General features: G+C 38.1%; 1 protein-coding gene across 1 annotated transcript in view; it reads right to left on the reverse strand.

The window, feature by feature from the left end:
* The window catches only part of adcy2b (adenylate cyclase 2b (brain)), an 85,440-nt gene that overhangs the window by 36,583 nt on the left and 30,412 nt on the right, over positions 1–18,445 (reverse strand). The window contains exons 6-10 of the mRNA XM_028461333.1: positions 11,512–11,660; positions 9,531–9,642; positions 7,954–8,081; positions 7,158–7,316; positions 5,630–5,762 (exon numbers count right to left, since the gene is read on the reverse strand). Of these exons, the coding sequence (XP_028317134.1) occupies positions 5,630–5,762; positions 7,158–7,316; positions 7,954–8,081; positions 9,531–9,642; positions 11,512–11,660 (681 nt within the window). The remainder of the gene's footprint in view (positions 1–5,629; positions 5,763–7,157; positions 7,317–7,953; positions 8,082–9,530; positions 9,643–11,511; positions 11,661–18,445) is intronic.

Consider the following 18,445-nt stretch of genomic DNA (forward strand, 5'->3'; position numbering starts at 1 on the left):
CCGCTTCGTTCAGATTTTGATCCCCGACGGAGCAATTGCGCCCCCAACGTTGTCTTTCGAGCAAGTGATTTCTGTTGTTGTTTTTTGATTCCTTTTTTTAAAATTTATTTTTTAATCGGTACCGTCAGGGATACTCTTTTTGGCTGCCTTCTACTCTCATGTTCATAAATCTGCATAACCCAGAAACACATTCTTCAGCCGCACCGTCTATTTAATGCAGGCGATCTGTCCGGATGCTTACGTCTTTACCCAAGGACCTCTACAGCCCTTTAGCTGCCCACGATGCTGCCTGTGTGCAATGTATCCTCACCGTCCACGCTCCGAGGAGGGTGGACAGTTCAAACATACTGTGGCATGGAAGGGCCCGCTTCCGGGGTCGTGAACGTGGTTACCTCGCTGAGCCCTCTCCGCTCTCCAGCGGGAACGGAGCCCCCTCACCCCCTGCACGGACTGTCCTTAGAAAGGACCACGACAGTTGGCACAAGGGGTCAGTGGCGATGTTGACCACCCACCCGACCTGTCCAGAAACACGGACCTTTGTGTATCTGCAGAGCGAAGCTTGTTGACCAGCTTCTTTTCTTACACAATCATTTGAAAAACAGCTATGATGATGAGTAGCTGCACATTTATCTCAGCACGTACAATCCCTGGCATTAATAATTCATTGTTCTTTTATCCATCCACTTTTATTTAAAAAACAAAAAAAATTCCACAAGTGTTATGAGAGCTGATATTATAGGTTTTATGTTATTAAAGCTGCTTTGATTGTGCGTAGCAAAATGTTTAGTTTCTTGTTGGATTTATGCTGCTCATTTAGGTTTTGTTTGAAAGTCTTTATTTTTACAAATTAAATTAGCTGAACAAGCTAATATTTCAGTTATTTTATATATATATTAATATGATTACTGTTGGATTTGGTGATTTGATATAAATAAAGATTTTAGTGATACATTTGTTTGGTTTCTTTAATGAATGGGTACCGACACATACTGTATACCTTATTTAAAAGTATGAAATAGCCACAAAGTGAGGAAAAGAAAAAAAGATACAAAAAATATCGTAATAATTGTTGATTAACCAATCGTAGCACCCTGAATCGAAATGGAATCAGGAGGTCCCTTCGATGGCACACCCCTAAAAGTAACGCAGTAACAAAGATTGGCTTTCTTTTACAAATTTTGGCCCTCAAAGAGTACATTTCAAAATGTTCCGCAACATACGCTCGCTCGCGCGCCACACCCCCTATGCTGTAAAAAAATTCCTGGTTAGGGCTATATATACCTGTATATATATATATATATATATGGTTTTAGATATAATATTAGGTGTATACCAGTGTTAATTTGGTTGACAATATAGTTTCATCATAGTTTTGTCAACTAAATTTTTAAGTGGCAATAACGACACTATATGACAATATGAAAACTATATAAAAATATATTGATATTTTTGTCACCTAATAAAAACCAAACTATAATGTTCACATGGAACAAAATCCAATTAGAACTAAGATTATTTTTTGCATTTTAAGAAAAGGTACATAAACGACAACACGTGCACATTTTATGGAAGCCATAGTGAAACCAACCTTGATGCTGAGACAGTTGATAATCTCTTGGAGGAGTTTGATACAAAAGTCTGTAATGTCATAGATGTGGTTGCTCCAATCAAAATTAAGAGAAAACCAAACACAGACAAAACCTTGGAGGAGGAATGAGATAATGCAGAATATGAAATCTGATTGTAGAAGAGCTGAGCGTAAATGGAGAACAACAAAACTCCAAAATCATCGAGAACTGTACAAAACAAGTACACTAAATTCAATGATGGCTTGTTCAAAGCTCGGCAGCAATACTTTTCTGAAATTATTGCTAAAAACATCAACAACTCTCACACATGGTTTTCTTTTATTGAAATGCTCAAACCCCCCCAGTTTAGATAGCCCCTGAATTACTGTCAACTAGGGGTGGGCGATATGGGAAAAATACATCACGATTTTTTTTTCTTTGTGAAATCACAATCACGATTTTATCACGATTCTTTTCATTTAAATCATTTAGACTATTTTAAAATTATTTTCCAATAAAACAAACTGAATCACCTACTTAAAATCATTTCCCTAAATGGAAAAAAGGAATAAAAGATCATTTAGAACATGGAAATTATAATTTTTTTTAATTGTATGTAAGCAATTAATCAAACTGGTTCCTAGTGCAATTAACATCAAACAAAAAGGCTGACAAGTTATTTTAGTTGGACAGTCTTTTTACTTTGTTCAACTAAAGTGGTGTAGCTAATTAGCATTAGCATTACTTGCTATATAACAAGGCAGCATATCGGTTGAGTGATTTCTATTTGTTATTGAGGTAACACACTCATGTTAATAAAATCCTGCTTTAAGCAGTGTTTGAACGCCTCATTTCACACAGTTTAAACAATCATATCCTTTACAAAATATAACGTTGCTGCTTTGGTTACATTAGGCCTGGGTGATATGGACCAATATTCATATCTCTATATTTTCCTCAAAATGGCAATAGGTGATATAAACTCCATTTATTTTTTAGTTTTTTCAATAGTTTTACAAGAAAAACAATAATGGGTCAAAGTCAGTGGAGAAAAATGCAACAAAGACCCTTAGCAGCACAATATCAACATTTTGTATCACTTTTGACTTTTTCCTTCATGAAGGCTGAAATGTGATTAAATTATGTCGTGTTGCTTTTTTCCAGGGCTGCTCTGAGTTGCTGAAAGTAGTTTTTTAAAGTAAATCACATTCAGGACACTGTCTCTTTAAGAATATGGAAACAGTCCCGTTAGCTACAGCTGCAGCAGATCTCTGCTATAGCGCAGTGACAGAGTTAGTTATAGAAGAGAAACACATGCAGTGTTTTCTCAGACACATTTCAGTGCTTCAACACTCAGAACTGATGGAGTTTAACAGACAGACAGACATCTGCACTGAGCCTTTGACAGACATCTGCTAACACGAAGGAAGCAGCACAGCTAACCCTGTGTGTCCGTGCACTGGGAGGGGAGGGGGAGCGGAGCGTACTTCTGCCCTGTTTAAGCGCTTAATAATCTGTAATGCTGACATGCTGACTAGCAAATGGTGTGAATTGGCAGAGAAAAAAACCATTGGATGTTCTGTGTATGGACCACAGACATATGACGCAGACACGGCACCGCAAGGGTTAAAATGTGAACTACAGACGGTTCTACGATCTCCGTGATTTGGGAGATCATGGTCATGTTGTAACGATCTAATATCGTCAGATCGCACACCCTTGCTGTCAACTGGAAAATGCAATTAATTTGCTGTATATTTCAATGAAAAAATACAATCAATGAGGTCAAACATCAGAACAAACCAGCAAAATAACAAAAAGCTTGAACAGCTTCAACCACTGAGGGATGAGTCAACTACAATGTTAGCGTTTATTACAGTGAACCCAAAAACAATAGAGGAAACTATTCAGCAGCTGAATCCATCAATGTGTTGCCTTGACACAATACCCTCAAACTTCTTTAAAACTGTTGTAAAGTCAAATGTCACTGATTTGTGTCAGATACCTAACTGCTCATTCCAGTCAGGCACCGTATCAAAATCCCTGAAAGTAGCTGCTGTGAAACCTCTGTTAAAAAAGAGAACACTGGATGCCTCTATACTGGCTAACTATAGACCAATCAGCAACCTTCCATTCATGGCCAAGATCATTGAGAAGGTGGTCTTCAACTAACTGAGTCAATTCTTAACATTCAACAAAATATTTGATACGTTTCAGTCAGGCTTTCGTTCTCATCACAGCACAGAAACTGCTCTGATCAAAGTGATCAATGACATAAGGTTGAACACTGACTCAGGAAAAGTATCTGTTCTCATTCTATTGGATCTAAGTGCTGCATTTGACACTGTAGATCATACAATTTTGTTGCACAGATTGCAAACATGGGTTGGACTAAATGGAAAAGTAATGCAATGGTTTAAGTCCTACTTGGAGCAGCGAAGTTATTTTGTAAGCATTGGAAACTTTGAATCTGACAGATTACCAATGTCCTGTGGGGTTCCTCAGGGCTCTGTTCTTGGACCCCTTCTGTTTAGCCTTTATATGTTTCCTTTAGGACAAATTCTACAGAACTGTAAGGTTTATTATCAGAGCTACGCAGATGACACAACTATATCTATCACTGAACCCAGATGACTATGGTCCCATTGAGGTGTTGTGTGACTGCTTAGAAAAAGTAAACTGCTGGATGAGAGAAAACTTCCTTCAACTAAACCATGATAAGATGGAGGTGATTGTCTTTGGTAACAAGGAAAAGAAGACCGCTATCAGAAAGTATCTTGAGTCTTGATCTTTAAAAGCTAAAGACCAAGTCAAAAACCTTGGTGTTCTGATTGATCAGATCTTACATTCAGCAGTCAGATCAAATCTATCACAAAAACAGCTTCTATCACCTAAAGAACATCTCCAGAGTTAAAAGTTTAATGATTCAGAAAGATCAGGAAAAACTGGTCCATGCTTTTATCTCCAGCAGACTGGACTATTGTAATGGTCTTGTGACAGGAATCCCCCAAAAGTGTATGTGCTGGTGTATAAATCTGTGAATGGGTTTGGTCCAGAATACATCAGTGAGATGTTAGTCAGGTATGAACCCAGCAGGTCTTTCAGATCTATGGACACAGGTCAGATAGTGGAGCCCAGAGCTCACTGCCAGCAGAGCTGAAGTCAGCATCCATTGTGAACATTTATAAATCAAAGTTAAAGGCACTCTTTTTCTCTACTGCGTGTGATTGAGAGGGAGATTTTTGGTCATGTTGTTGTTGATGTAATGTGTTTGTTGATGATTTTAAATGTTTTTACTGATCATTTTAAAAGCTTTTTTCCTGCCGATTTTAGTGTTCTTATTGATTTTAAGCTGTTGAATGTTTTTCCTTGCACTTTTTGATCATGTAAAGCACATTGAATTGCCTTGTGTATGAAATGCGTTATACAAATAAATGTGCCTTGCCTCTTTATACAAGCACTGAGTCAAAAACATCACCACTGAAGAAAGGAGTTCTGCATTGAGGCTGTTAATCAATCCTCACTAAGGGCTGTGATTGGAGGACACCCTTCTCCCTCGTCTCAGTTTTTATAGGAGGGGCGGGGCCAACAGTGAAAGTTGGTGATGTGATGGTCACCATAATCTGTCTCAGCCACTAGCAAAATTCAATTGCGTCGTTCAATCCTTAGAGGGCAGTAACTGACATTTTACAACAAAATTCGCAAATTTAAAATGCTTTTACTAAAATGTTAAAAGTTAGACTAGGATCAATCAACAGCACTACTTAATACCCAAATACCTATGTATTCAGCAGAAAAGGGGTTTAGTTACTCTTTACGTTTAAATTTATAAAAAAATGCATAAACTCTTACATTTTATATTGTTGTCGAATATATCTGTAACACATTTAGTCGACTTAAATCTTAATGTAATTTAGTTGACTAAAACTAGACTTGAAAAGGTCCTGATTTTGACTAAAACTAAAAATAAGTTGCAATTTTGTCAAAAATTAAAACAAAATCATAATTTTCTGAGTAAATATATGTGTATATACTGTAAACGTGTGGGCAGAATATCTGACCTTGGGGTTGATGACCAGGTAGGTGACCACACCGTGTTCTTTCAGGTAAGAATCTCTGCTCTGCCCGTCTCCAGGCTCTCCTTTGTACGAGCCTTTCAAGTGCTCCAGTGTGACTGATGAGATGTGGACCCTCCTGGGCACAGATCGAAAACAAACATAAAAACCTTTTCACCTCTCACTGTTCCTCTGAGTCACACAGAAGATGGTAAAAGCTGCTTTTCCTGGTGAGCACATTTCATTTCCACCCCATACTTTTCAGTGAGGATAAAGCCATTAGCGGCACAGGGAGGCATTGTTGTGGCTCTGGAGAGCTTATTTTCAGAGCCTGTTACAGAGCTGGGATGAGAGGCCTAATGGCCACACAACACATGTAGAGCTGCTTACTCAAATTAAGTAGCTGTAATTGATTAAAATGCTCCATCAAGTAGAATTCAAACATATTTGTTTCATGTTGCTCAGCTGATATGTGATTTTGCCAAGGTAAAAAAACAAAACAAAAAAAAAAAACCTGTCTGAGTGATGAGACGGAGGACATACTGTGTGCAAAGCAGTGAGGAAACAGCACAGAAAAAACCCAAATAAAATGGGTGTTTTGTAGTTTTCCAAATGTCCATATTTCTATACGGAACACATCAAACGTCATTAATCAAGTAAACATTTTAGTTAAGAATTGTGTTTCAGTTTGGTACTTGAGTCTGGTGCGGTATGTCATTTTGGCCATTTCTGTTGTCAAAATTGATTTTTATAGTTTTTTTTGGCTTCGTCAAAAAAAATAATTGTAATTGCGTAATCCATATGTAATTACAATGGTGGTGTAATTATAATTGGAATTGTAAAAAATCTGTTGCAGTCGTAACCCTAATTTGAGTTCAGATAATTGACTTTGTAATTGTAATTGCCATGAAAATTCTTTAAAAATTGACAATTATAGTTTAACACAAAACTGGAGAACCATGTTACACTTCTCTGTGCAGTTCTACACATATGTATTCAACAATTATTAAAATGTGTGTCATATCAAGCTTTCCCACATTTCACCATTTAAAAAGATAAGTTAAATCAAGGGGTATAGTGACACAAAAAAGGCTCAAACGCCCACACCAAAAATATTAAAACTATATATTATTTATTATATTTTCATTGATTAGGAAGCCGAACAAGGTAACCAATAGATATTTGTTTTTAGTTATGCTATGTTTTATGGGCTTATTTATATCACGCTCAGTAATTGTGATTAATTGCCTTTGAAATCCAGTAATTGAGAACGTAATTGTAATTGACTTTCTGAGGATAAAAGGTTAAAGGACTTGCTTAACATCCCACAGTGATGGGCCTGATTGGATTCAAACCCGTGAGCCTTTGATTTCAAGCCCACTTCCTTAACCGTTACTCTACAACTCTCTATATGACTATATATCTATATTTATGAAACTCAAAGTCAAATAATGCTGCTTGCAAAAACAAAGATGAACCCAACTTGTACTCATTACTACTTATTTTACTGGGGTTAGACATTTTTGTCTCTTACCCTGGCACACCTCCTGCCTCCATGTGATTGGCTAGCGTAACATCATGTGACCAAACGTCATACTGCCACTTCCGAAGGCCGATCACGCCGCAGAGAACGTTCCCAGAGTGCACGCCAACACGCATGTTTATATCAACGCCGGTGGCATCTCGGACTTTCCTGTGAACAGCAGAGAGAGAAAAATATTAATGCTTCTCAGTAACGTAAGAAGATCAAATGCTGCTATTAAAAAAAAAAAAAAAAAAAAATCAGGAATACAAACAGTTCCAGGAATCCAATGAGGATGAGGAAATTAGATCCATAAAAGTAAAGCTTTGTTATTCTTCAAATAAAAAAACACTTCTTAATTTATTCATGTTGGGTGTGGGATACATATGTATGTGTATATACGTATATATGCATATGTGTGTATCCATAAAATGAAGAGTCCGTCCTTAAGACTGCTCTACTGTAAAGTGTCTTGAGATACCATTGGGTATGATTTGGCGCTATACAAATAAAAGATTGATTAATTTAGCTCTGGCTTGTTTGTGGACATGCATGAATTTACTCATAGAGAGAGAAAGCTGAGAGGAGAGGGGGCGTGGTTAAAAGACTCATTTCAATTTGGTCATGCAGGCAGGCTTATCATATTGCACTCACACTGTGCTTACTCCATGAGTTCAAACAGAGCTGGAATAAAAGTCTGGCATTCCGTCTGCTCAATCTGTTTGACAACTGCGTGTGTGTGTCATGTGTGCGTGTGTGTGTGTGTGACAGAGGGAGGAAAAACAGAGGGAGAGAGTTGGTATTTTACTTGATGGCCTCACACATATCCAGGCCCATCTTCACGCAGTTCCTGGCGTGGTTGGGCAGCGACACAGGCAGACCGGACACGCAGTAATAACAGTCTCCCAGGATCTTAATTCGCATGCACTCGTTTTCCTTTGAGACACACAGATAAGAGTTAAATACACACAATTGATCATACGTTTTTCTCCCACCCTGAATGCTATTGTTTCTATTGATTTTGCATTTATATTTTCCTCAACCACCAAACAAACTCTGATCCATGAAGCCCAAAGACATCCACCAACACACACGACGGGGTTGTTTATTTTTTTGAATGTGGGATGTGTAACAGCTCATCAGCAGGCCTTGTTTATGTAAAGCCATCTTTAGAGGACAGAGCTGCTGGACATGAAGGCATGCCTGACTCAAATGTTTAGACCCGTAGTCAGTTACCCATGAGGCCACGAGATACACTCCGATCAGCCCACACTGTGCACTCTGACTCAAAGCAAGGTGAGCAGGAAGGCCGACCGAGGCCGCGGGAAAGAGAAAAACCAAGCGATGGACACACAAATTCAGCATCACATGGTGTGCAAAGGAAATGATTTGGGGTTTGAACCTGCATTATTGCATTAAAATGAAAAAAGTTAATTAAAATACTGCTTTTATCTTTAGATAGTCATGGCACTTCTGATTGAATGAATGGATGAAAGTACTGGTAGTGACGCCTAAATGCTTCTTCTTCTTTTTTTTAAATTTAATTAAATGCTTTTTTAAATGAATAAATAAGATCTTTCATTAACTTACATGTTTTCATGTTTAGAAGAGTTCATGTATCTGAGAGATATTTTAGGGATTGTTTAAATCTATTAATGTTGAAGACGACAAATAAATTTGCATTGGCTTTATTTATTTGTTTATTTTGTTTACCTTTTTCTTTTGTTTAATTCACTTCAATTAAATGTCACTTATATAGTGCAAATTACAACAATAGTCATCTCGTAGCGCTTATCAAAATATAAAATTCTTAAGAAAAAAACCCAATAATTCCACATGAACTTCCTAATCCTTTTACTTTCCTATTCGTCTTTGTCTTTTTTCCCCAACTTCATCTAATACCGTCATCTAATCTTTTTAAATAAATAAAAAAAATAAAATCTTACGTAATCTTACATGTTTTTCTGTTTTAAAGAGTTGATGTATCTGGAGGATATTTTAGGGATTGTTTAAATCTATTAATGTTGAAGACGACAAACATTCCTATGGGTACCTCAGAAAACTGCATTGGCTCTATTTATTTGTTTATTTTGGTTAACTTTTTCTTTAGTTTATTTCAATTAAATTTTAGTGATATAGCACAAACTACAACAATAGTTATCTTATCAAAATATCAAATTCTAAAGAAAAAAACAACATTTCCACATGAACTTCCTATTCCTATTTACTTTCCTGTTCATCTTTGTCTTTTTTCCCTTCAACGTCATCGATTATATTTCTTAATCTTATATTTGTTACTTTTCCTTGAATTATACAAGTCCAGTTGTGTGTTCTGGAAGAATGTTTAGGTCACAACACAAGTGAATTAAAAATGCATGTATTTACCTTTGCAATTTGGTCGAATTTGCCAAAAAGTTCATTAAGCATGTGCACGAGTTCTCCAGGTGCGCAGTCACTGGCCAGCCTGGTGAAGCCCACAATGTCAGCGTAGAGAATGCTGCGGAAGAAACACAAACCATTCAATGTGCATCAACCACTCAATAGTTCTTTCCTGCTGTGTTTAAAACTTGCCAGACTTTAGAGAGCCACAGAAAAAACAGTGTCTGGTTCAATGCTTTCTGAAGTATTTCATTTGTTTTTGTGCCTGCTCCCACAGTAAGTGTCTAAAATGCTAAACATTCCCTGATCAACACTTCATTAACTTTATGTAAAATACAGACTTACAGAAAGACACTAGTGAAGGGCCATGAACTAACATCACTGATTAAAACATTTGATTATTCCACGTTTTCATTTGCAGGGTTTTTATTCCCAGACCAACTCTAAATTACTCGGCTTCTCCTCCTAAACATTTCTATACTGTGCAAGTGTCTCCTGATGAATTCATTAATCAGCTCTGCCAGGCTCCTAAAGAGTGGAATTCATTGATTAGAGCCTATCTTAGATGACTGAGGGCACAAAATGGGATGTTAGTCAACACATCATTCCCACTGGCAATTTAGAGACTGCAATGAACCTAAAACACATGTTTATAGACTGCATACATGTGATTTAAGATCAGATTGCATGTTTAGTCCTCCCACCTATTTGTTATACATCTGAAAATGACTGTATTTGAGTAACCGTTCCCTGATCGTGTCACCTGTGTCGAGTTCGTCGCTCTTTTTCTGAGCACTAATTAGCATCTTTTTGATAATCTGCTTCCAACTCATGTCTATCACTTCTGCCTCCTTCTCTTGGTCAGGAATGTTCCAGTGTTAAAGCTGACTCTACTACCGGACCACTTCTTGTCCAACCTGTGTTCTGGCCTGATGACCTTCTGGGTCTCTGGCTTTGTCTGTGGCCTTGAGAGAAATGGACGGATATTGTAATTTCTTGGTTGGATCCAGATGAAACCCCTAAACCCTTTGTTAGAAAAATATGCACAATTAACCTCTTCTTCTAAAGTTGATCTGAACTAGAATTAGGGCTGTGGCTTTAACACGTTAATTGTGATGAATTCATTACAGGAAAAAATAATGCACACAAAAAAAATAAAATAACGCAATAATCGCACTCCAAACAGCGCAGAACCTTTCTCATTTCAAGAGTTCCCGATATACCCATAATACTGATGCACAGGCTACAATACAAGAGACTGCCGAGCTTTTTAGCTTAGTTGGCGTTAATTTTGGTTTATAACCGCCCCGAACTGCGGACTGCGGTCAGGGGTACTTCCCTTGGACCAGTTTCAATCAATACTGATCTTCACAGGCTACTACTGTAACAACCCACAGCTGCAGCAGTTTCACAGATGTTCGTTGAGACTTGGAACCATTGTAAGACTCACTTCAATCCTCACAACTGCAGATGTTTCTTTCTTTGAACACTTTGCGGAAGAACTCACCCACTGCCTGATGTTTGGATGTTTGCAGTGTAACTGACTTCACTTGCCATGACACTAACAGGTGTTACCAGCTAGATGGAAAACATGCTTTAACAGACCTTCAGAGACACTTGTTGTAAGCCTGGATTTGTGTCTTTGACTCTTTTTCATTAAGTGCCCCACAGTATAATGGAGCAAGGCACGGAGAGCAGAAGATATGGCAGACAAATCCTCGTGATTGAGCAAAATAACCTCAGCGTACAATAGAGGAGGATTAACTCTGAAATGAATTTGGCTGTGGCTTAAGAAAAAGAATAGGCAGATAGAGTGTAGCAAGAATGGTAAGAAAAGGAGAAGAGGAGAGGAGGTGATGACATCCAACTACATGGAGGAGGAATGATCTCGACATAAGAGCAGGGAGTGGGGGGGGGCAGAGGAGTCAAGTGCTCTGAGGTAAGATAAAGAAATAATAACCTTGATAAAGAGGAGAGGGAGCCTTACCTAACGTTGGTGTGCCGCTGTACATAGAGGTTGTGGAAGTTGTTGGTGCTCTCGGTTCGACCAAAGTTTGGTCCCTGCAGCCTTTGGATGATCTCGGCTTTCATCACTCTGGCGATGTGAGCCGGCAGTAAAGACAGCAGTAACCGCTCCTAGAAACAAGAAGAGGAGTTTCTAGTTTATTATTCGACTTGTACCATAAATGTCCACAGGCCCATTGGGTTTGTTGTGTGTGGCTCAAGGTTTTGTCCTTGACTGCGAGAAAGACTACTTGTGTATTCACTGTTTATTTCAGTTTTATCTGTGTTTGTATTGTGTGAGATAAAAGACATCCCCTCCCGTTCTTCTTCCCATTTCATAGTTAGAGCTCATCCATCTGATTACCTTCATTAATATGATTTAGGCAGCTCACTTTGTCTTTGTCGACTCGTCTGCGTCGCTATCTGCAATGCCTCCTGGCAACATCGGCCTCATCCTTACAAAAAGCACACTCTTTATTTCCCATTTCTTGTTTGTTCTGGATTTATTTTGACTCTCATAGAATCCTCGGACTTTGAAGTGTCGTGTTTCTTCCCTGCAACCTGCAGTCTACATTCCCCTGACAATTGAAAGTGTTTGTTTTCTTTGCATGGGGTTATTTGACCGGTTTCTTCAAAAGATGCAGGTCACTGTCAAAAGCCAAACAGTAACAAGAGCATCAGAGAGCGCAAACCTCCACCAAGTGCCATATATCCTCTTTGTCAGATATTCACAGTTATCTGGATCAGTGATCCTGATCATAGTACATGACCATTCACTCTGCAAAGGCTTCAAAGAAAATTTGAAAATGTGATCATCATTATTAATGTAAAGTCAAAATATATGGGCACCGCATTTTTTTTTACAAAAAATCGTAATGAAATGCCTAATTCAGATCCGATCCAGATGAAACTTAGTGGGGTAATTGAGAAACTAACGCAACATAACTGAGTCATAAAGATCGGCCATTACTAACCGAGATATGAATTTGAAATTTCGCTTATGAAGAGAGATAGGGATTTTTCCATTTTTGAAACTGATCCAGAATCAGTATATTGATCTGGATCCCCTCCAAAATTCAATATAATCTTCCATATCATAAGGTCTATCTTTGGTAAAAAAAAATGTCAAAATCTGTTCAGTGCTTTTGACCTAATCTTGCTACCAGTTTTAATTTTGACATCAAATTTTGATTTTGTTTTAGTCATAGTCTTTTGACTAAAATACAACTTAGTTTTGCTCAATATTCAGTCATCGGGACTATTTCAGAAAAAATGGGAGCAAAAACAAAAGTGTTTTTTTTTAACAACAGGGAGCCATAATAGGTATAAACAGGGGACTTCCCTTCACCTGTTCATGTACGGTATGTCTGTAATGCTCAGTTAGATCACACGTAGAGTTTCTACATATTTAATGCTTTACATAAAACTGTCCAGACAAAGCCCAGCTGGCGTCCCGGCTGTGCTTGTTTTGTCTGCTGTTGTCACTTAAAAAAACTGACATATGCTCCGCTGTCAAGTTTCATTGAAGTTGCTGTGAAAATGGTCCAAACACTGAGTAGTTTGGTCAACATGAAGATGTTAAATCCATCACAATGGCTCTTGCGTAAGTTTTGTTCGCCTTAATTTAGCATTGTTCGAATGAGATTGATGGTCGTTTGAGGGTGAATTTGGCCGGAACGTGTGAGAGTGTGGGCATATGTGTGGGTGTGTGTGTGCATGTTGGAGAGTGCAAATAGCTGCCTGAGGGGGTGTGACTCATAAATGCGGCTGCCAGGGGAGAGGGTCATTACATTGTTCACACGCTGCGGGCTCATTTCCCAAAACATAGCAGCAAATTAAGCAGGGAAAGAGGTTGTAGTTGGGATGGAGATGGAGTGCTCTAAAAATGGAAACCAACACCACATGCAATTATTTACTTATTCAAAACCGAAACGGTACGAACAACCTGCTGCGTGTGCTCAGAGAGCAGAGAGCGGATAATAGCCTGAGGAGATGTGGTGTCAGTAATAATGTGTTTGATTAATGAACTAAAGTCATTTGCATTCAACAGCTGAATGATATTTGTTTTGCGATGCCCAGACAAATGCGTGCGCCCGCACACATTGTAAAACTGTACACTACCAATACACTAAACAACCAATACACTAAATTAAAACCTTGCACTTTCACTTTAACCCCTGGCGGACTGTCTGATACCAATCCTACAATGAAGTCTGAAAAATCATTTTCAGACTTGTTTTGTTAACCATTGTCGGGTCTGTGTTTTCTGTGTGAAAAACAGTTTTCTTTCTCACAGCTAGAAAGCTCTCTGTGCTGGTCTAACCCTGTGGAGTTAAGCATATTCTCCTCGTGGGAAATAGTGGCTTTTTCCACTGCTTTGGCTGAATTCCTACCACATCCTGAAAACATGAATGTTAGGTTCACAGTAGCCTCCATCGATCATTGTGTGTGATCAATTCTCTGTAGCTGGGTTTCCATTACAGATTTTTGCAAAATAAAAGCAAAATTTCTAAATGTTGACAAAGTGTAGACATGTTTCCATTGAAATCCCGTCAAATCTCATCACGCAAGACTTCGATACAGGAAGACGGACGCTCCAAACCTCCTTATAACACTCTGTATTCCTTTGTTATTTCACGTCTAATGTGGCAGTAAGTACAACGCTAAGAAATGTTCTGGTCTCCTCTTCTGTTTACACGTGGTCACGTGACCAGGTACGTCACCTTTTGCGACACATTTCAATATCGAAACGTCTGAAATTCTTCCTCATGAAAGCGTTAAATCTTTTTAGCATCATCAGTTTTTATTGCGCTGTTTCATTGACGTACCGTGAGCACTAGGGTTGGGTAGGCAGGGCGTTGCAAATCCAGACCACCAATGTCAACACCAATGACAATTTCATATGTTTCTGCTGGCAAGTGTTAATTCAATTCAACTTTATTTGTATAGCGCAATTTACAGCAAAGTCATCTCAGTGCGCTTATCAAAATATAAAATTCATAATAAAAAAGAATTTGACCGTGTTAATCGTTGAATTCTGAATAAAAGGTTAAACGTAATCTTTGATTCCTCTGATTCATTAAAGCGGTGATGATGGTGTAGATTTGCAGTTAGAACTCACTTTTCCCTGGTTTCAAATTAATGGGTTTAGTCTAACTTAGACATATTTCTCCCTTTAAAAGGAGTGGCACCCTGGCAAAAAGTAATATTAATCATCATAAATAGTATTCTCATTTACATAACCCATTATTAATAACTCATCTTCCTACAGCGAAAATGTCAACAAACACACTTTCAAGCTGCAATTTCAACCTGTTGAATCTTTTTTTCGTAGTAAATTATGTTTGATTCATTGATCAATGAGGCAAACGCTATGATTTTATCTAATTAAAAAAAAAAACAAAATATTGGTGGTATTAGCTTTAACTGGACAAGATAACATCAACACAACCTTTGCTCCAAAAATAGGAACCAATCCTCTCCTATTCATTCAAATTAAACCATGTCTCAACTACTTAAGTGATAAATTTATCAATTACCTGGACCACACAGCTGTGGCTATTACCATTAGGATATACGCTCTACAGCATTAAAGCCCACGCAGGGGCTTTAACCATTCTGTGTAAAGTTGTAAGGGTTTAGTTCTCTCCTTTCCTCCATCGTCAAAACATCTACGTGAATGATTTAAAACTGCGACCCTTCACTCTGACCTTCACATTTTCTATACAAGCATTAACCCACGTGTCAAACTCAAGCCCCGGGGAGCGTTTAGAACGTCTATTTCGGCCTGCAGTAGAAAGTAAAAATGTTCACTTGTATCTCAGCATCTCCAAATAGACAAATTAAATGAAACACCACAGTATTTGCTGGACTCACAGTTCTCTCATGCTCATAGTACATGATGGCAGCCATTTTTAGGCCGGGCTACCGGACTCTTGTTGCTCTTCTTCTTGCTGTGTACACTAGTTAAAATCGCTACTCCTCTGTTATTCGTGAACGGATCGGGTTGAAATTTGGTAGCTATAATCTATGGATGTGTACGTATCAACGCTCAGAGCCCAATTTTCCATTTGGGGCGCCAGGGTGCCCCATTTTTCAAATGACTACTCCTCCGTTAGTTCTTGTTAGATCGGAATGCAGTTTGGTATGAATACTCTCAGTGAATATGATGAGACGCTCAGAGCCCTTTTTTTGAAATAGGGTATTTACCCATTTCCGGTAATTTCCAAATTTATGGGAACATAGTGGTGTGATATATCGTTTCAAAGATAATTCAACGTAGATTACAAATATGCCACGCATTATTTGATTAGCCCCCCCCCTTTTTAGGCAATTGTCATTAAAGTAGTTTTCTCATTTATTTGTGAGTCAGATATTGTGACAGTTGGTGGTACCAAATCATTGACACATACCAATATATGAATGGGGCCCAATACTCCTTATGTGCCACGGAGCCCCCGGGGGCCCCATTCTTCAAATGACTACTCCTCCGTTAATGCTTGTTGAATCGGACTGCAATTTGACATGGACATTCTATGAGCGAATGTCAAGAGCCTCTCAGAGACCTTTTCTGATAACTTCTAAAAGTATTGGAACATAGTCGTGTGATACAGTGCCTTGCGAAAGTATTCGGCCCCCTTGAACTTTTCGACCTTTTGTCACATTTCAGCCTTCAAACATAAAGATATAAAACTGTAATTTTTTGTGAAGAATCAACAACAAGTGGGACACAATCATGAAGTGAAACGAAATGTATTGGATATTTCAAACATTTTTAACAAATAAAAAACTGAAAAATTGGGCGTGCAAAATTATTCAGCCCCCTCAAGTTAATACTTTGTAGCGCCACCTTTTGCTGCGATAACTGCTGTAAGTCACTTGGGGTATGTCTCTATCAGTTTTGCACATTGAGAGACTGGAATATTAGCCCATTCCTCCTTGCAAAACAGCTCGAGCTCAGTGACGTTGGATGGACAGCGTTTGTGAACAGCAGTTTTCAGTTGTTTCCACAGATTCTCGATTGGATTCAGGTCTGGACTTTGACTTGGCCATTCTAACACCTGGATATGTTTATTTGTGAACCACTCCATTGTAGATTTTGCTTTATGTTTTGGATCATTATTGTTTCAAAGGTAATTTGATGTAGATTACGATTTTACATCGCACAATTTCATTTGTTTTACTCGGTGCAATAGAGTTATTTCACTGAATTCTCGGGAAGGTGGTATGTGCTATTCAACTCAACTCAACTCAACTTATTTATGTAGCGCAAATTACAAATTCGGCGCAGAGATGTTCCACGGGCCCGACCGTAGTTCACCAGAACTTTTTTATCTCAAATTGTTGAAAAAACTATCCATATTTCCAAAATCCAGCAATTTTTCTCAAAACATTCCAAATCAAGGTCACTAAATGAAATTTAAAAATTGAGAACATTTAAGTGGATATCCTGCAGGGACTGATATCTGCCTCCTATTGCTTGGATATTGGATATTGATACATAGAAGTGAAAACGAGGGCAGGATAATGTTGGAATGGTTCACTTGAGATTCAAACTGGTCTGTATTTAACTAGAAAACTGTGACCAGATACAGCATTATACCTTTTCACAGGCAAGGAAAAATGATCTTAACTTGCAAAATAACATGCTTTCAAATAGTGGAACCCAATCAGAAATACATGAGCACAATACAGCGTGTTTGTAGAAGCATGAATATTTTTTTTTAATCAAAAACTATAAGAAAATACATTTTACATAGAAGTTACATGTCAAGCCAACAAAGAATCCTTCCTGATCAATGAATAATGAACACACAACAAAACGGACGCTGAAAATAAACAACACAACAACAAAAAAAAAGTGACTGTCCTGAGGGGTATTCCATAAAGGCGGGTTAACAAACTCTGAGTCTATCCATAAACTCTGGGTCAACATACCCCGCGATGGGAAACTCTGGGTATCTGATTCCATTAAAGCTGGTATGAAGTGGGTTAATCAACCCTGAGTATGTAAACCTTGGGTTACTTACGTGCACGCGCGCAATAAAAAGCCATCATCAATGGATCAAAGAATACTCAAACTGCCATGACAACCAAATGGAAGATAGTGATTTATTCACCCTGATGGGTGAAATAAGCCGTTGTTTGATGAATATGAGCCTGTTCTAAAGGTGCGTTCAGTCTTTAGTGACTATAGTGGTTTAAATCACCCGTAGTTAGTCACACTTTTTGGTCACTTCATCACTTTATTGCTTCAGTGACGTGACGAGCGGTGAATAATATGAAAAAAATGTGTCTGAGGAGACGTGTCAGCAGCATAGGATGGCTACATAGAGAGTCCTGTTGTTACACTGGATATAAAGACAGTGGCTGCTGCTTCATATCACATCATTTATATTGATTCTTAATGTACTATTGTCGCCAGAGTCATCTCAACGTCTTAAAAAATGTCATAAAAAAAACACTGAAGTGAGACGCAAACCCACAACCTATCGCTTTCAAGAGCAGCGTCACAATTCACTGCACCATCATACCTTCAAAGATGTGTGATCTACAGACTTAACTGTATAACAATATAAAACAACAATCGAGCCTTAAAAGTTGATTTATTTAATTATCATCTCCTCCTTTATATTATCCACAGGTTTTTATCCAGAGAACTTTACTACAGACGTCAGTAGATGTTTTAATGCAGATCAACCTCTCAGTGACTTTAACTTAATGATCTACATCTACAATGTTATAAAGAAAATTACCGTTATCACAAAAAAAAAAAAAAAAAAAAAAGTAAAGCAACACAACAATAGTAATGAAGTGAACACGTCTGTGGTGTGTGATGTTACTAATGTGTTACAGAGAAAAGTGTTAAAGTTTATTAAAGTGTTAAGAAACGGTGTTCAGGTGGGCGGAGCCAGGTA

The sequence above is a fragment of the Gouania willdenowi genome, chromosome 11 (genome assembly GCF_900634775.1).
Source record: "Gouania willdenowi chromosome 11, fGouWil2.1, whole genome shotgun sequence".
Taxonomy (NCBI): Eukaryota; Metazoa; Chordata; class Actinopteri; order Blenniiformes; family Gobiesocidae; genus Gouania; species Gouania willdenowi.